The sequence below is a fragment of the Equus caballus genome, chromosome 29 (assembly GCF_041296265.1).
Source record: "Equus caballus isolate H_3958 breed thoroughbred chromosome 29, TB-T2T, whole genome shotgun sequence".
Lineage (NCBI taxonomy): Eukaryota > Metazoa > Chordata > Mammalia > Perissodactyla > Equidae > Equus > Equus caballus.
In genome coordinates, this window is record NC_091712.1 from 26,388,649 (window position 1) to 26,408,256 (window position 19,608).

The following is a 19,608-nucleotide window of genomic DNA, read 5'->3' on the forward strand; positions in this document are numbered from 1 at the left end:
TATAGAATGAATCATAAATGTTTAGCATTCTGTGAGACCTATAGAGATCATCTAATTTACTTTTCTCACCTTACAAGTGAAGAAAATAGGATTCTCAGGGAACCAGCTAAGGTCACGTAGCTTCTTAGGCTCAGCTCCAAGTTTAGAATCAAGGTTCCTTTACCAGCTTGACCCACCACCCCAAACCCTGTTCCCTGGGATTGGGGTCTCTACCTACCCCAGGACATCAGCTTCCAGATTTAGCATTTTATTTATTCTTTATTGAAATTAGATAATAGGTAAAACATTCTAGTGAATGTTCTGGGGTTTTACTGTGATCTATTTTAAGTTTATTGTCGATCTGCTCAAATTCATATACCACTTGGCATTCTTACTTAAGACATGATTTTCCTGATATGAGAATTTATCTAATATGTCTTTATATGGGCGTTTCTAAACAAATATATGATTGAAAAAATGTCAAAATGCCTAGAAAAAAAATAGCAAGGAAAGACTTTTTGGGGAAGGGGATAGTAAAAAGTTTTCAATACCTACTGTGTGCTAAATGATTCAAAAGGGCATAAAAGGGTTGCTTGCCAGTTTCTGTTCATAGATTTTTAGGAATGTTGCATAATGGAGAAAACACCTTTCAACAGAAATATAGACACATTGGATATATACAGGTAAGTCATAGTTTTCTTGTTTTCAATCATTGTGTGGAATTAGTTGCTTCTAAAAATTGTTTTAAATAACATTTTAGTTATGTTATTGTTTACTCTGCTTAAGTGTAGTTATCACCAACAGCTCAAATAGTGACATCCCAGAAAGTTCTGGAAAATAGAATTCTTGTTCAAGTTTAACTGTTCTTGTCTGCAGTCACTTGGGGAAGGGGACTCCTGTCTGAGAAGTTGTTAAAAACTATTTAAACAATGTTTTATGATCTTTTATTTCTTTAACTACATGATGGATTCCCAAACCACATGCAAATGATTTTCAAGTAGCCACAGTTCAGCATTATCTGAACCACTTTTCTGTTAGTGGGTGTAATTGAGCTTTGATCACAAACAGCTGTATCAAGACTGAGCCCAACAGATGAAAGGTGTGATACTGAGAGGAAAGTAATCTGGAAGGCTCTAAAACCCACATAGATATTTTATATGCTAACAAAATGTATATGAGCATATCAATTAGGGCTTTTTTTTTGTTGCATGTGCCGGAAAACTCAACTCCACCTGTTTATTAGGATTGCTGGCTCAGGTGCCTGTGGAGTCCAGGGGTGAACCCGGCTTTAGAGCAGGGCTGCCTGTAGGCGCTCAGAGGATGTCATCCATGCCCAGTTTCTCCCCATCTCTCAATGCTGTGTCTTCTTCAACAGCTCCATTATGGGGCTGGCTTACCTCATGTGGCCGCAAGATGCCTGCCACGCCTTCAGCCTACATCCTTGTAGGTGCCAGTCCAGTGAAAGAGAGGCCCCCACTATTGACATCACTGTTTTTCTCTGGCCTGATTGGATATTGTGTCCAAGGCTGAACGAATCACTGAGAGACAGGAACGCAGTACTCTGGCCAGTTCCAGGTCACATTATCCACCTTCGGAAAGAGTTGCGAAGAAATGAGTTTTCAAAAGGAAGTAAGGGTGTTGTATTAAAAGAAGGGCTGATGGATGCTGGATGGCCAAAGAATTTGCCATATTGCTGACCACAATACAGATAATATTTTGTGTTTTCCATGTTATAAAGTAATTATTTTATATTTTGCCTTTATTGTGAAATGCAATAGATTCCTTTATTTCATAATACTAGGAAGGGAGTTAGACAAACTATTTTCCTGTGTTTGTGAAGCCAACATTAAAATGCCCTTTTGAGATTTTTTTTTTTGCCTGTGTTGGTCCTAGAAGCTGCTTCAGGGAGGGTTTCTCTCCAGTAGGCCTGCTCCTTGAGCCAATATGTCATAGTTTTGAACTATATATGTTCCCTAACAAGCCTATTCTCTTCCTGACACATGAGGTTTGAGCTTGTACCCATGTAGTAAGACAGTTGAATGAAATCGCCTGTGTGCTAAAGTGTGTGGGGGGCATGCACAGGATTTTAGTGAGGGAGCTGGGAATAAATATATGAAGACTCTGAAGCTTGAATGGAATATTTGGAGCACAGTTCTGATCAGAGTTGGGAAAATATTAAATTCTTGCCTGTTGGAAGAGAGAAATAATAAATTTAAAATATGCTAAGTTTATAAGACGATTGAACAAGTATTGATACTTATGGAGGAAATAACTCAACCTTTGCTAACAAAAGCAGCAAGAAAAGCCAGGTCCTGGGGCAGTGATAACCCTGCCAAGCCTCTAACCGATGCCATTTCTAGAATTCAGGGTGGTGTTGGCAGTGCGTAGATCCTTGTTGTCACCCTGGCCTTGAGATGTCAGAGGATCTCTCTGTTTTAGTGGCCCCTGATGATAGTTTGCTGAATTTACCAGTCAGGGCCCTGGTTAATGATGGTCACCTCCACCCCACTGAATGCTCTGGAGTTGAAGGAAGGTAAGGCTTTGGGGGGCATTAGTACAGGATGGAGATATGGGAGGGATGTGATCAGAGAGGAACACAAGGGTCCCATCACCAGCCGTGAGTTGTCCACACTTTACCCAAGGGCAGTGCGGACACATTGATGAGTTTAAAACTGAATAATGAAGTTTGCGGGTTTGCGGTTTTGAAAGCTCGCGTTGGTTGCAGATTGCAGAGACAAGACGGCAGACAGAGGCATCCGTAGGAAGGGACTCCAGTGTGTGGGTGATGGTGGTGGCTTGAATATGGTGGTGGCGGAAGGGATGGAGAACAGTGGACTAGTTTTGAGATATTAAGGAAAGATAATCATTAGCGTTTGTGGCTGGGAGTTGGGTGGGATGAGTGGAGGAAAAGGAGAGGAAACGGAGACCTGGAAATTGTTAATCTTTCCTAGAAATGTCATGAATAGGGCAGACTCACAGATTAAGTCACTTGATACTAATAAGCCATGTAGTCTTCATTTAGAAGAGTAAAAGGATTTGGTGTTCTGATTCGAGTATTTAATCCTGGATGAGCCTTTCCTGGGCCTGGGATTAAAAGGTCTCAAGCCAGGGGAGTGTTTCGGATGCTGGGATATGTATGGTTGGGTGAATTTAAATCTAATTTCCGGTCTGTCCTTTAACTTGGGGATTGCCTCCATGATTACGTGTATTTTTCATTTTCATATTTATTTCCTTTATTTCTTCTGTAGTGTTTCCAGAAGCCTTGGGAGCCCAGAACACTTAAACTAAGAAAACAGATTTCTAAAAGGATTTATGTTTCCTACCATGATTTAAGATTAATATTTTTATGTGATATATTACCTCAAAATATTTTATTCATTTTTGGCAGACACTGTATTCCCTATTTGTTCCTGAATGAGTACTAGAGATGAGCATTTGGCTTGAGTTACAGATAAAACCAGGGATGTATTTATAATTCCTGGCATTGCACTCCTGAATTAAGTAATGGTACTTCAATAACCTGATTTCATGTATTAGGGCAAATGGCGGTTGGAGGGAACTTTCAAAGGTATTATTCTGATGCTTTTGTTCCATTTGACTTTGAAGTTCAAATGCTAGTTGGAGCAGACAAATTTCACAATGATTTCACAATGTTTTTCACCCCCAGTGAGGGGCCTTTTGGTTCAATCTCAGACAGAAGAATTGGGGCAGCAATTGGATTTGGTGGAATTAGCTTTTATGTGGCTCCGGCTCCTCCTCCTCCTGTGGGCTCAGGGGCCATGGTTCTCATGATGGTGGCTCTCTCCTCTCCTGCAATCACAGCCTTGCAGCTCTTTGCGCGAGCTGTTATCAATTTCAGCGGCTATGGTTTGTTACCTCTATTTGTACTATAACTAGAAATTTGATAAGGTTATGTGCCTGTCAAATGATTTAGATGTCAGGTGTAGATGCAGCAAAGCAATTTTGACAAGTCAAACATTGGTGCAGAGAGGGGGGACAAGGATGACCTGCCGAGAGAAGAAAATAAAATCTCTTACAGCCTCACTTTCTTTCTCTTTTAACTTTAGGTCAAGACTTCAACCTCTTTAATTTGTCCCTTCTTAAGCGAATGTGACATGGTGACTTCCGGCTTCTATCTAAAGGGCAATGAAATGGAGGCCTGCCTTTGGAGGGTAGATGCTGGCATTTAGGGAGATTTGACTTTTGAGTGTTCTGATAAAACATCTGGGTCTGGAAACTTTATCTTTGACTGAAGCTGAGGGTAAGGTCTTAGAAGACAAGGTTTGTTAATGCCAGTGTCTGTTCGCATGTGTGTGTTATGGAGAGCCCAGTATTTTTAGTAAGCTGTGCTCTTTTCTCTGAGGTGGAGGTAAGAGCCCCGTGCTTTGCGGCTCATGTTTGTTGTCCTGGATTCTGCAGTCCAGGCAGTGAGTCCATGAATACTTCTCATAGGCTTGACATATTGTCTGTTGGATGACGAGGTGGTCGAGACTCTGATGAATAGGTTTAAGTTTCTTAGACCCCCTTCGGTTTTTTTTTTTTAATTGATTAAATGTACCTCTGAGCTTTCCCAATATTTAAATCTCTTTACAGCCCACATTGAATATATAGCTTTGCTTTGGCGTCTACTGCAGCAGAAAATCTCCCATTTTGCTGATAGTGGTAGGTTGGGCAGTAATGACCCCATTAAAGGTTGCTATGACCAAGAGATGCTGCTGGAGTTGTAGGCATACTTCTAGTATTTTGCCACTTGGTTTTGTGAAGTTCTGAGATGAATATAGGTATTCAAGTGTAACTCATCTTGACAGGGGTTTCATTATATTCTGCAAGCACAATTCAAAGGAATAAAGAATTTATATTCAGGGTCGTTTTGTTTGAGTTTATTTAAAGAAACGAAACACACACAATCTCTATAATAGCTCTTGCTACTGAAGTATTGATGGTGCTGACAAAGAGAAAACTCAGACCAGATGGTTTCCAAACAGTGGAACCACCTGGCTCTTTGGCAATGCCAACTTATTCCTGTTTCTCAAATAGCTGTGCTCTCACGGACTGTGAAATGTATAAATGAGATGTTCATGGGCCCAGGCAGAACAGCATTCCAAAATTAGGATTATTAAGAGACATTCAAACACTTATCCATGCCACCTCAAACTGGCCCCTCTCTTTTACTTCCATTTCTTTTAGAGTCCCATTTTTTTTTTTCTTCTTTCTCTTTGTATCTGTAAAACCCAGTTCTTCTTTAACTCCACATTGCAAAGGAAAAAATTACTGTTGCCTCTTCAGGTGTTTATTCTGGAGGGAAAAGAAAGACGCTTTCTCCTTTTGGGAAACAGACTTACCTGGACTCTGTTAGTGTCTTCAGACTGAATGGAGAACTTTTACACGAGTAAGGGAAGAATTTAATTGCACCTGTAGCACTATGACGTTACTCTGAATCATGAAACTTGAAACTTCATAGAAATCCAACCAAGATAATATATTAATGTGCAGACTTATGCAGTAGTTTTAAAAATCTTAATGTTAAAGTTAAACTTTGGGAGTTTTTGTTAATTATTTAGTATCTAATTTTTCATGTGGGAAATCAGAGTTAGGTAAAAAGTGAAAATATTGAACAATCTACAGACTTTTCCAAGTTGGTGCTTGAAGACGGCAATCATTTTAAAGTTTCATTTTGAAGTAGTTACCTTGGTTATTTACTCACTCATTTGGTGAGCTCCTATGGAGCATGTAATTGGTAGTGTTCATAACCGTGAAAGATCCAATACTGGCTAATGCATGTCACACGTAAGACAATTTAAAAGTTATTTCCTATCTTGTATACCCTATTGTTTACACTCCGGTCTTTTTAAAGAAATAATGGTATATGTTCATTAAAATTACATTTCAATCTAAATGAAGGTCTTTGAAGTTTACTTAAATGTTTGAGTTACCATCTTGCAGCGTGAGAGGGTAGAAGGAGCAGAGGCTTTCGGGATGGGTGTGAATCCTGACTCTCCTGCTCCCCAGATGGTGGTGCCAGGCTTGTGTGTTAACCACTAAGCCACAGTTTCCTGTATTAGGATTCTTGGCTGCAAGTGATAGAAAACCCAACCCTCATTGGCTTGAACAAAATGATTTTTTTTGAGGATATTAGGGTACAAAAATCCAAGGGCAGGAATCTGCCTGTCTGGGCTTCAGGAACGGTGGGAATCAGGTCTCAAATGCTGTCAAGTCAGGACTCTCTTTGGCACATGAGCGGGGTTCTGGTGGTGGCAAACATGGCTGTCAATAGTTCCAAAATTTTATTTCTTAGAGTTTTAGTTGTCAGAGGGAGAGACTCACTCTACACTTGGGGGCCCAATTCCCAAATCTCCCAATCATCTCGACTTGGGTGAGCTTAGGACTGATGACTGACTACCTTTGGCCCAATCTGTGATGGTTAAGGAAGTGGATCATGTAGGAAAATGGCGCCTCTTGAGAAACCTTTACTGGAGGGAGTGAGGCATGGAACCATTACTAGAAGGAGGCTTGTTTTGGGTGAACCAAATGATAAGTTTCCACTACATTTCTCCTATGTAAAAAACGATGAAATAGATATCTCTTTTTCAGAGTGGTTTTGAAGAGTAAACCGGATAGTCTGTCAAATGCCTAATATAACGTCTGATACCTCGTAGTTCTTGAATCATAGCAGGGAGACGACAAGCCAGCATTTCTCAAAACTGGCCCTGTAATCCATGCGAAGCTCTCATTGTTAACTAAGAAACCTAACAAGCCATGATTCTTCACTTCATTCTTCGACACTTCTAATATATTTATTTCTAGTAGTTCCTTCCCTGTGGAAGACCTGCGTTAGTACTAAGTTTCTAGTTGTACCATAGGTATGTTAATAACCTGTAAACACTTCTTGGAGATTTATGTTTTAAATAAAATTCTGTATTAAGGATTTAATCTTTTACATTTTTTTGATTAAAATGCCTTGCTGAGATCCATGGGTTTTTCTAGGTGACGAAAGCTAGCTATCATGCAAGCTATTGCCAGTGTCATTTGTGTGCACATTAAGTATAATACATTTAGATTTATTCTTCTTTTGCATCTTTTTTGGTTTTTGCTGTGTTACAGTTTTCATTTTCCTTTTTCAGATTTGAGGAAGTGGAAGAAGAATGTTTTCTTATAGAAAACAGTTGGTGCTGCCCGATGGATGATGCTATTGTAGGTGTAGGAGGGCTGTTAGGACCAATTTTAGTGACATTATCAGTCTGTTAGGGAGAAGGCATATGTAAGAAAAAGGAGGAATCATCTGTCACTTTCATCAGCTGTGACTCTGAGATTAAGGACAGGTTATTTTCACTTTTATGACTGTTTTGTGTTAATTCAGCTCTGTTTACATTTGCTTGATTCTTGATTTTATCCTTATTTCTTTTCTTCACCGTAGTTTGAATGTAATTTCCTTTTCTAAATTACTAATTTCCTAATTAGTTTTTTCCTAACTGGAAAGTTATCCCTTTTCTAATACTTTATAATTCAGAATATGCACCCAGGAATGTTCCGTGTTGTAACTTATTATCCTCTCCTTAATTTAACCTTGCCTGGTATCTTCTGGTTCAAAATAATTTCAAGAATATTCTACTCTGTGTGTGAATTAGGTTATTTATATTTAAAAGTCATAATCATGTAATGGGATGAGGCTGCCTCTCTCTAAAGGATTAATAGTTAAGAGAACACGTGTCTGGAAATCAAAATTCATGAATTGTCTGAATTATTAAATATTCTTTAAGAAGTAACATGGCAATGTAAATCAGCCATAATCAGACTCTATGAGTCAGTTACTCTTCAGGACTGCGTCAGGTATTAGAATATTAATTGTTTTTTGCTTCTTTAGTACCTGAATATTTAATTTGATGATACTTTAGTTTCCTGGAAAAGTTAATCATCATTATCAAATACTTAATTTACTCCCCAGAGTAATTTATACCTCATAGGCAGAATTTGGTGGATTAGTTACATTTTTCTGTTGTGAAATTCTTGGTGAACATATGCATTATGTGTTTGTATTTTAGGCCCCAATTTTCTTCATTAATGTAGGTATGGCTTTTCGGTTTGAATCCCACCAGTACTGCAATTTTGGCAGTGGCCTTCTCCTCCCCAGCCTGATCTTTTCGAATGGAAAATTTAAACAATCGTTTCCTTCAAAAGAAATGCTTGAAAACACGTTTTGACTGAAAAATGTGGCCTGTGTTAGATTTTCCTTTGGGTGGTAATTTTTGTACCTTTTATGGCCCCACAGATTCCATTACAAATAATGAATTAGCTAAAAGTTTAAGTTATGTAGCTCTTCTGGCATCCTCTAAGAAATATTCAATTGATTCCACCTTCCTCTCTGCTTATCTACAGGACATTTGTTTTTATCTCTGTGTGTCCAGTTTGATAGTTTTCATTTTGACATTTTTTTCATTGTCAGATGAGTTGACAGATAATGTCTGGGGAGATGCCAGATTCTGCCTCCTGTGGTCTCTGCCACCTCCTTGAACTCCCTTCCTTCACTGATAAATATGGGCATTAAAATGTGTACCTGCTAGCATTTATCTTAAGATAATATAGGTAAAGCATATTTTAATTTTTATTTAGTTTATATATTTTATATTCTATTTTGATCCCCAAAAGGCTGAGGGAGCTCCCAAATGGTGGTGGTACAGTGCCTGGCCCACGTGGTGGGATGCATTCTCTAGATGTTTAGTTACTGTGTGTGAGTAAACACAGGCCTATGGAATTGAGTGCTGGTGCTCCTTACACATCATCTGCTGGCCGCCCCTCCTGGCCCTGCTTGCATGATGTGCAGTGCGCTCGGTGCAGTGCCTGGGACGTAGGAGAGAGCTAATCCATGTCAGCCATTGTTATTATCATCTCATTTAACTCTCACAAAAGTGCTATCAATATTGTACTACAATTATGCTTATTTTGTACACGAGGTAAACTGAGGCTCACAGAGATTACATCACTTTCCTTGGGTCACACAGCTATGAAGAGGTGAGGCCAGGGCACAAGATGAGTTTGTCAAAATCCTGAGCCTGAGCTGTTAACCCCTAAGCTACACTTTAGTGTCTTATGGGTGATTTTTAATTATTTTAGCTTATTGAGAAATTAAGATGTGCTTTATTGTGTATTCAGAGTATTTGATTATAATAAATTTCAAGTTCAATGATTTTAAGTAAAGGAACTCCAAATATTATGAAATTGGACCATGAATATGCAAAGAATACTGACAAATCTTTGAATATCAGTAAATACCTCTGCAAATGCAGTGAAAGGCTAATTTAAGCCTTAGAAATCTATGACAATTCTTTTTAATGCCTTTTAATTATGTTTAAAAAGGTAATTAAAAATTTAATTTTATTTAATTAACCATAAATTTACGAAGTATGAGATTAATTTGTAAAAAAGAACATTCGCTTTTGAGCTCATTTAACTTAACAGTTGTTAAAATTAACTGCACCTTAAAAAAAAAGCCCTTAATCAGATTTTCCTTTGTAGTGGTTTAATTCCCATCTAGCGTTGTGAGATTAGCCAATTTTCTGCATTTTAGACATTAAAAATACAAAACTGGATAGTAATCAATCATGAAATAGTTATTAAGCTTTTAATATGTGCTTAACACCAAGCAAGATGCGATGAGATAGAAAGAGGCATATGGTCCACGTTGTCCAGTACTTTAAAATCTACTGAACTGTACTAGATGACATATAACTGAGTGCTAAATTTTGCAGATCAAACTAAGAATTTTGCATGTAGTTTAAAGTGATGCGGCCCTCACAATGTCTCCTTTAAGAAATGTAAAATATCCATCATGTCATGAAAGATGATGATAAAACTGGTCATTGATTTCATTGTATCAGATGGAGACTTCTAAATGTGTGAAATAAAGAGCAGGATAACAGGAATCAGTAATAAATATGCCTGTAGATTTTAGGCTTCCATTAAACGTATTCTGACAAGGTACGCTGCTTTAAGGTACATAATCTTCTCCTTTGCTCACCTTCTGCCCTTGCATTCTTCTTAGCCAGCAGGTCTATTGTGATCGGCCGAGGATCCCTTGTATTGCTGCTCTTCCTCATTAATCTGTCTGGAATCCCTTTTGCAATACCCTTTCACCCTCTTGATTTCTATTTTTCCTGCCTTTTTGCTTCAATTCAGTGTTCACCACTATATTTAAACAGTTCATTAAAGTGAAGAAACTTAGAGTGACTGATTTAGCTGTCTGCGTATGGGTGTCCTCTGGCTTGCTCACTTGGCATTTGTGGAACACCCAAGTCTTGGCTTTAGCTGGCTGAAAATATCAACCAAATTCCTGGTTATCATATTCTTGTTCTATTTTCCTACTCATGATTTTGATTTAACCCTTGAGTACTTTGGCTTCTCCATCTGGGGTTTAAAACTCTGTCCTTGCTTTCTTTGAAAATGTTTTATTATAAAATGGTTGATTAATACATAAGAATATATGTAGTGTACACATAAGTTTTAAAGCCTGATAATAAAAGGATTGCATGTGAATCTACCTTTCAACTTAAGAACTTGAACATCACCAGAAACAATGAAGCTCCCCTTCCATGAGCAGATTCCCTTCCATGAGCAGGTCTCCTTCCGTGAATAGATCTCTTTCCGTGAGCAGACCCCTTCTGTGAGCATAACTCCATCTGAACTTGTGAGTGCTACTTGCTGATGACGCCAAATAAAAAATGTCACTGAGCGTGCATGCTTTGGCAGAAATGATGATATGCAAGCAACAAAGGTCATTTTTGAAATTTAATGAGGAGGAGGAAACTAATATTGCTAATGACCTACTAAGGGCATGTCTTTGCTTGATGTTTCCACATGTTATTTATGTTAACCCTCTAAATATTGTGTAGCATAATCCTTTTCTCTTTCCTTTTTCCATTTTATACCTGAGGATCAGAAGTTTAAGAGAAATTGAACAAATTAAGATCACAGACCAGAATTAGGGTTTACATTTATGTCTTTTGATTCTTGATTTAGGGTTCTAATATATGGTACAGGAAGATAAATGTGTGTGTGTACGTTCACATGCATATGCATACATACGTAGCATGTCATTACTCTGTAGCATTCAGTATTTGAAATACGTTTTCAAAGTTACTTCTGAAGAAAAATATGGCGAGTGAAATTGCCTTTTGTGTGTATTTGTTACATTTGAGTTTAGAAATGCATTTTCAAAGTGCCTGTATTCCGTTTCGAATGGATGGCCTATGGGAAATGAAGACTGTTCCTGTCCAGGTGTAGCACATTCTCTTTCTGAACTCATGTTGGGGTCTTAACTCTGTTCTCCTCCTTTGTCTTGCTGACCTATTCTGACAAGAGTACACAGCTCACCCTGCTGGGCCTCCTGGAGAGGCCGGAGTCTGAGGCTGGGCCCAAGAACTCTCTGTGTCTTCTGTGGTCCTGGGATGGTTCTCTCATAGCGAACGACTGGGGAAGGAGGACCAGAATTGCCTCCTCTCTAATGGGCCTCCTGCTTCTGTCTTTCTCACCTCCACTGGGTTAGTACAGTGCACACTCAGTGACATTTTGTGTTTGGCGTGATCAGCAAGTAGCACTCACAAGTTCAGATGGAGGAAGAGCCTGGAAACCAGAGTGGTTCTGGCCCAGCTTAAGAAAAAGGCTCACTGAGACTGAAAAGGAAGATTTTTAAAAAGCAAAGTGGTGAGCAGAGCTGCAAATTGAATTATTTGCTTATTCTGAGATGTAAGGGGCCAGAAAGAACCTGTTAAACCGGAAGTCTGGCATGTCGCTGCCCTCACTTCCTTCGGATCTTACTGGAATGTCACCTTCTCATTGGGGCCTTTGCTGACCGCCCTGTCTAAAAGGGCAGCGTTCTCGACCCTTCTTATCTTGCTTTCTTTTTCTCTTATCACTTACCTCCAACATATTATTTATTCCATTTGCGTAGATCTTGTGTCTTTTCTGTCTCTCTCACTGTAATGCAAGCTCCATGAGGGCAGGGGTCATTGACTGCTCTCTTTGCTGCATTGTTCCCACCCTTGCCTCTTAGTTTGTGCTCAATAAATCTTTGCTGAGTGAACAAAGGATTGAATAGGTGAACCTTTGAGGAGGAGATTCCAGAGAAGGACCTTCCTACAACGCTGCCATTGTTATTCATGGAATCATCGTGAAATACTTTTTAACAGGAGAGTAGACTAGAGACCAGAGATGATGATAATTTTATATTCAGTGCTGAAGCATAAGGGAAGAAAAGGCATTTTTGCTGGGGAAAGAGCAGCTTATGTGAGGCGCAATGAATATTTGTTAAGTTTATATATAAAAGCACTGCGATGCACTGAATATTTATGTCCTCCCAAAATTCGTGTGTTGAAACCTAATCTCCAGTGTGATGGTGTTTCTAGGTGGGGCCGTTGGGAGGTGATTAGGTCATTAGGTGATAGGTGACTAGGCTCCACCCTCATGAAAGGCATTAGTAAAAGAGACCCAGTTGAGGTTCCTTATAAAAGAGACCCCAATGAGAACTCTGCCTTCTTCCACCATGTGAGGTTGCAGTGAGCAGGTGGCCATCTGTGAACCAGGGGGTGGCCTGTCACCAGCAGTGAATCTGCCCATGCCTTGATCTTGGACTTGCCAGCCTCCAGAACTAGGAGAAATAAATGTCTGTTGTTTATATGCTATCCAGTCTATGGCATTTTTGTTATGGCAGTCCAAACAGACTAAGACAGGCACTATGGCCAGCAATTTCTTTCTAAATCTGATCCAGATCTGTGTTTTTCAGAGTAATCTCCTGGCTCTTCCCCCTTCCTCACACCCCCTGCCCTCCACCACATGCTCCAGCCAAATGGATCTATTTTCCAGTTCCTTACTATGAGTTTCCTCTCTTGCACCTGGAATGGGGCTGCACTCCCTCCCTCTCTGTTTCCACCCCTCTTTTTTCTCTTTCCTTCTCTCTCCCTTCTTCCATTTCTTAATCATTTATTAATTAACTCCCATGGGCCAGTTGCTATGCTGGGTTCTGGGATTACAAAGATGAATATGAATTTGCCCTTGTCCCTTAGCTCTATGTGTTCTCAAGTGGGGGACTGTCACCCCATCGTAATTGTCACTTTGCGGTGACAACTGCTCTGACGTGGACCTGGAAAGCTGTGGGGCTCTGGGACTGGGAGGAGGCCAGCTCAGCTCAGAGAGCAGCACCACTGGCGCTGAGCTTTGATGCGTAACTAGATTATGCTTCTCACGGGCTGAGGGTGGGGAGCAAGAGGGAACATTCTGTCAGTGACGGGGAGCCCCGAGTAGTCTTACAAGAGTACTCCTCACACAGTTCTTACAGATTTGCACAGCCTGCCGTGTGACTCTTGGCAAAGACAGATTGCCACCCAGCACGTGCACAGCTGGGGTGCAGGATTCATCTCCACCTGTGTGCTCACCAGATGACACATCCAAGGTGCTCTGTAGGGGGTCTGATCCTTGGCACAAATCCAATGAAAAATTAGTTTCTATTCTAGAATAACTGTAATAAAATTTTGTTGATGTAAACTGATAGCTGATTCTTAATATGACATATTTTGCTTTGTTAACCATGGCCTTTGTGTTTGTGTTATAGAACTATTCTTTTTGATGTCTCGTGACAAACGTTAGATAATCCTTTCAAGTTAGGTGAAGTCAGCGTGATGATCATAAAGCTGGGCATTTACGCAACAGTTTATCTACTTTCTAAAGTTCTTTCTTGTATCTGATCTCATTCAGTCTCTAGCCTTGTTTGTTAAGCAGTTACCAGAATTTCTAATTAGAGATGAGGAAACTTTGGCTCAGAGAAGTTATGAGACCTGTGAGTTGGCCGGCACATGACAGGGATGGGTTGAGAATTCTAGCCTCTTGTCCGCTAAAGCAATGCTTTTTCCATGATACAATCTGCTGTTTTTGTAAACTATTAAACCTTGTGTCACAAATAGGAAGAACCAGAGAAAAGAAGTAAAAGAGGAGAAATCCACATGCTGCTATTTACTGGGAACCTTGTCGTGCGTGTGTATACATTTTAGGCGTGATGGGGGTGGCTTGTGTTAACCAGAATTCTTCTGGTTATAAAAGGGAGAGATTTGTTAGCTCACTTAACTGACGAGCCTCGTGGTTCTGGCCTTAGGAAAAGTCAGATGCAGGTTCTCAAATGATGCTGTCAGGACTCTCTCCTGATCTCTCGCTGTGCTTACCTCTGTGTTGGCTTCATCATTATTGAGTGGTAGCCTGATGATGGTCAGCAGCTTCAGTTTTATAGCCTACTAAACTAACCAGACCGTGGAGAACGAGTACCTCTTGCCTAAGAGTTCTTGTTGAAGTCCCAGATTTGGGCTCGTGGACACATTCTAGATATGTGTCCCTTTCTAGATCAATTCCTGAGGCCAATGGTGCAGTGTTCTCATTGACTGGATGGAGTCATGTTGTGAGGGCAAGGGGGACACATGAGATTGGAGAGAGGAATCCTCTTACTTCCCTCTGTCCTCGGATCTCTTTTTGTGTCCACTTGCCTCTCAGAATCAGACTATGCATGAGTGGCAAGTCATCACATATAACATTTAAAATTAAACCTAAGTAGAGAGATAGGATGTAAGTGAGTAGGAGTTTAGAAAAGAGAGGGACTAATGGCTCGATGGCTCCCCAAATGCAGTCAAGATATACTGCATGGGGTGGTCCTTGAATTGGTGCTGAGAGTGTATGAAACTTGGTCGTGGATCACACCATTAAAGAGGATTAAGCATCTTCTAAAACTCTGCAAACCATTTATGGAGATGATTTTATACTCTTGGAAACTAATCGCTTACCTGGACAAGTCCAAATCCCATGATTCTTAGGCACCTTGTGAATGTGGAAAGGACCATTGAAGGGCAATCAGCTCAAAATCTGTGATTCTGGAATTTAATGGTTTTTCTTTCTACTTCTTTCTTTGGAAATTGCCATTTTAAAAAACCCAGACTAGTCACAGAAGGAGTCTGTGATTGTGCCTTGTCTGAAACTGGTGTTAGTGATGTCAGAACTTGGCTGATCCATTTTTCTTCTTATTTCTTCATACCTGTTGCTGTTACACCTTGTCGTTTTTCCTACGTCTGTTCTTTTATTCCTCTGCACCTAGTGCTTACTTCAAGCCAAGCTAAATGGCTTCCCTGCTTAGTTAGGCATAAAACACTGAGAATGTTCTGGTGTGTGTATCTTCACGCATGCTGGGAGATTGAAGGTTGGAAGGCTAATCTCATTCAGCATTTTCTGTGGAGGAAAAATAATACAGTTTATTTGACCTTTTATTTATGGAAATGGTTAAAGTAAGGGTTTTAGTACTTTTTATAAATTTAAATGAAAATATGGAGAGAAAATGAGATATTCTTAAGCTAAAAGTGATGAGAGTATCTAGATCTTTCTGTTTGTTGTCGTCTGGGATTTTTTTTTTCTTTCAAGCTCTTCTGGTAAAAGGAAGTCTTCTGGTTGCCTCGAGGATAATAATGCCTGAGAAAACTGAGTGTTAAAATACAGACACGCCTCAACAAAAACAGTCATTCCGTGATCAACTAAGTGAACTTTGGAAATTTATACAGAAACTTATACTTCTAGAATCATATTTTATTAGCTACCCATGTGTTAATTATTAATTTGTGTTAATTAGAACCTGGTAATTATGAATGTAAAATGAGGATTATATGGGCTATCAAAAATATGTTTTTGTATTTCTTGATATTTGGGCTTTTCAAGAAATAAGAACAGTCAAAGTGATGTAACCATCTCAGTCATTAGCAAGCAGAATATTCCACTGGCCTGACAGTTATCGTCATTATGCTAATGACAGGAGATGGGGCTCTAGTCAGATTATGCCTTAGCTACTCCAGTCCCCTGAGGAAACTATAAAAGTCAGCTCATTGGGTTGCAATTAAAGAAGTTTATTTAAATACCCCCAAAATCATAGGTACCTCAGCACACAGTATGCCAAGGGTGTGTGCCGGAAACCTTTTAATCTCTAGGTGTGGCCCATCTTGTAACTATGTCTATAAGCATCTACAGACTTGACATTTGGCGATACAGCGTTGTGTAATTGTATCTGTATGCTTTGCCTTATGAAATAAGATGAAAAGTTCATAAGGAAAGGGCATGCTGGTGGTGATTTTGTGTCTCTCCCTCCTCCATCGTGCGGTCCAGGCTCAAAATGGTGCCCTGTCACTGACAAGATGGGCATGGGAGCAGAAGACTTAGCTTTCTTTTTTTCTTTAGTAGCTGTACAACTATTAATGATGATAATAACTATTATGGATCGCTTGCTTGTTATTCGCCAGAAACGTGTATTAAGACATTTGATCCTATTCTTATAACCTATTAAATAACATTATTTAAATATTATTGTTGTTATCACTATTTTACAGTTGAGACCACCAGGCACAGAGTGGTTGGTGAGTTGCTGAAGGTCGCACAGTCAGTGGAGTTGCTGGGATACTGTGCAGATGTCTGGCTGTGCCCCGCAGCCTCTCACTGTGTCGCCTGCTGATAGAGCTGTGTCTGGAGGCATTGCTTTCCATTTCAGCAGCTTCTTTGGCTCCGGCCTCTCCTGAATGGGATTTGTGATTCCTCTGTTTACTTTTCTTTTTCTTTCTTTCTTTCATTTCCCCGCTTCTGTTAGGTCAAGTACAAAAGAGATTTTGAAGAAAGCAAGGGGAGAGGGTTCAGTTTCGTTACGGACACTCCTGAGCTACAGAGGCTGAAGAGGACTCAGGAACAAATCAGTAATGTAGGTGACCTTTCGTCCAGTGATGTGGTAGCTCTCACTTGTGTTTCTGGATGAGAGAGTGAGACTGGATGGCTTGGAAGTGCTCTTGTTGCTGTGGTGTGCTAGCAGTCCTCAGTGTGCTCGCAAAATATGCCAAGTTCATCTGTTCAGTTCTTCCCCTTTGATTTCATCACAGTTATCTAGAGCCTAACGCTCACACTGCAATGGCTATATTTCTGAATACGTTTGTTTAATTAAATTGATTTCCTAACTACATTTACTAAATAAATCAATTAAATTAAATTAATTAAATATGTAGTCGGAAAATAGCCGTTGCTATTAAAAGGAGTTATTAGATAATTTAGGATCTTATTCCACTTTAAATGGTTCTCAGCTTTTGAATTTTTCCAAAATAGGACTTTTATAGTTAAATTTTAAAACCTGAACAGTGGACTTTTTGCTGTGGGTAAGCATGCAAAATATACATATAAGGTTAAGTATCTTGAGAAATCTCATATATTTGCTAATTATGTATATATAAGATTTCATACTTTAGATATTTGTTAAAATGATGTATTACATCTAATTTCTGAAATAAACATTGACATAGGAAGTTGGTTTGGATTTGAAAGCTGTGTCTTATAAAGTAATATAATTTTCTTGAAAAAGAAGGTTGAGACTAGCTGAAGTTCACAACATATTAGGGAGCAAAAGGTTCAAAACATTAGGGATGAAAAAGTGTTCACACAGTACTTACTAAAGGTAGATAAACAGATCTTCTTAAGTTTTGTAGTTCATGTCCTGTAATTGTATTTCTTCCAAAGTATTATATGAAGTGTCAAAAGGTGTTTTTTTGAGAAAAAAATTATTTCCATGGTAGGTATCCAAGAGGAGATGTGAATGAAAATCAACAACTGTATACATGATGTAAAAGTATAAGCAAATATGTCACAATTCTATCATTTTTCATTGAGAAGTGTATTTTGTGTGCCCTTCGTACAGTCACTAAAATTTGTATTTCTAGATGTTCTAAGTGGTTAGCCTTAATTTCCAGAAAATGTTGAATTAGCAGATGGTTTTAAACTCACTGATATTTGGCCATCATCATTATGCATATATGTATCATGAAAATTTGCAGATAAAATTATAGTATATAATTTGAGAAAAAATTTTGCCAGAAGTTCAAAACTAGAATTGATTTGATGTTTAAAAAATTCTTTAGAGAGGGAGAGGAAGCCAAGTAAACACTTGTTTTGCCACATTCCCTAAGGTTTATCCACTCTTTGCTTTTTAAATGGACATTTTATGTTAGTAAGGACTTTTTTCTTTGAAGAGAAAGGGTTGAATTTTAAAGGTTCATGGCTTTTGTCACTTAGTTTTTCTACCCCCTTTCAAGAACCCACCAATCGTGATGCTAAAGATTACACCCCTCATCTTTCTTTCTCTTCATTCTTTCCTTCCTTCAAAAACCTATTTTTGCTTTTAAAAATGCAATTTAAAGATATATTTCACCTGCAGTTACATTTAGTAGTGTTTCTTTCTTTGGATTATTTTTGGGGAATTTTTTTAAAAAATAAAAATAATACTGCACAAAACAAAATTATATCATAAATCTTCAACTATCTCGGAAATTTATTTCAAAAAGAACTAAACGTTTCTACTTAAGACATCCACGTGACAGCTAACATAAGGATTGCCGTTTATTCAAAGGTAAGTCTTTTAATTTATATTCAAATTAAATCAGTATTCGTATTTAATAAGAAAAGAACTGATCATTTCACCAACCTTTATCATTAGCAGGAAAATACATTTTATTCAATACCAGAGGCTGTTTGCCGATCCATCCTTAATTATGCAAAAACGTTTATAACACAGGTACGTATCAATCTATATTTATCATATACATAGCACTATATACAAGATACCATTTAGCTTAAGCCTATAATTTAGACACTGCTGATTTTTGAAAGCATGTAACTTAGATAACGTCTTAAAAATTTTTTTTTTTGCAATTTTCTTGACGTTAGCAACCATAGAAGTCTTACAAGTAATTCTTTTGGCCATCATGAGGCATGTTAATGTTTAGATAGCAGTAAAAAATATATAGATTTCATAATATTACTGTTAGGGATTTACTCTTGAAGAAAGGAAGCTGTTAAATGTTCTGGGGTCTAGTGAAGCTTTTCTTCACTAATAAGGCTGCAACATCATAAACTTTTTCCGGGACCTCACAGAGTTTTCCATATTACTCAAGGATATTTTTTCTATAAGAAGCTTGGGTTCATCTGAAAGGTGATACTTTGGCTGGTCCAGTTTTCCACATTACTTTCAGATAAACCCACTGCAATATATTGGCCAAATCCCCACAGATATTTTTGATGGTGAGCTGGATTGTGTCTATTTTGAGAGGAAGAAGGTAAGAAAGTGTCCAGACTGGAGAGACAGAGAATCTTCCTGCTGGAGATCCTGAAATGGAGTCGAGTCATTCTGAAAATTATAAGGGGTATGAGATTTGAGCTCCAAGTTTAATTCAGGTTGATGTGGGTAGCTTAACTAAGTCAGGGTTTTTGCAATCTCTGTTTTCCCATTTGCTTCATTTTCTTATTTGTTTTCACTTTCTTTTGTCTTTGAATATTGTTTGGACCTTTCTAAGCTGCCTGTAATGCCTTTTGGACTAAAGAAAGTATAAAGACATAAAATAGCGGATTTAATGACAACTCCTAGGTGTTTGGGGTAATATAGATGAATGGGCATTTTTGATTGTTTGTGTCTGTGTCAGTGTTATGAAATTTTTTCAGCTACTCTCATATTCATTTGTCCAAGATTTGAAATCATTTGGAAATACCCACTCAGTCTGTATATGTTATTGAGATGTGGGATAGGACACACTGTAAATC

At 38.7% G+C, this 19,608-nt stretch overlaps 1 protein-coding gene across 3 annotated transcripts in view; it reads left to right on the plus strand.

The window, feature by feature from the left end:
• The window catches only part of NEBL (nebulette), a 333,764-nt gene that overhangs the window by 158,242 nt on the left and 155,914 nt on the right, over positions 1-19,608 (plus strand). For 2 of the 3 annotated variants that reach the window (XM_070255120.1, XM_023632250.2), the window contains exon 4: positions 16,625-16,732. In XM_070255120.1, the coding sequence (XP_070111221.1) occupies positions 16,625-16,732 (108 nt within the window). Of the gene's footprint in view, positions 1-16,624; positions 16,733-17,678; positions 18,587-19,608 lie in introns of those variants that run through there. The other variant, XM_070255116.1, reaches the window with a different exon arrangement.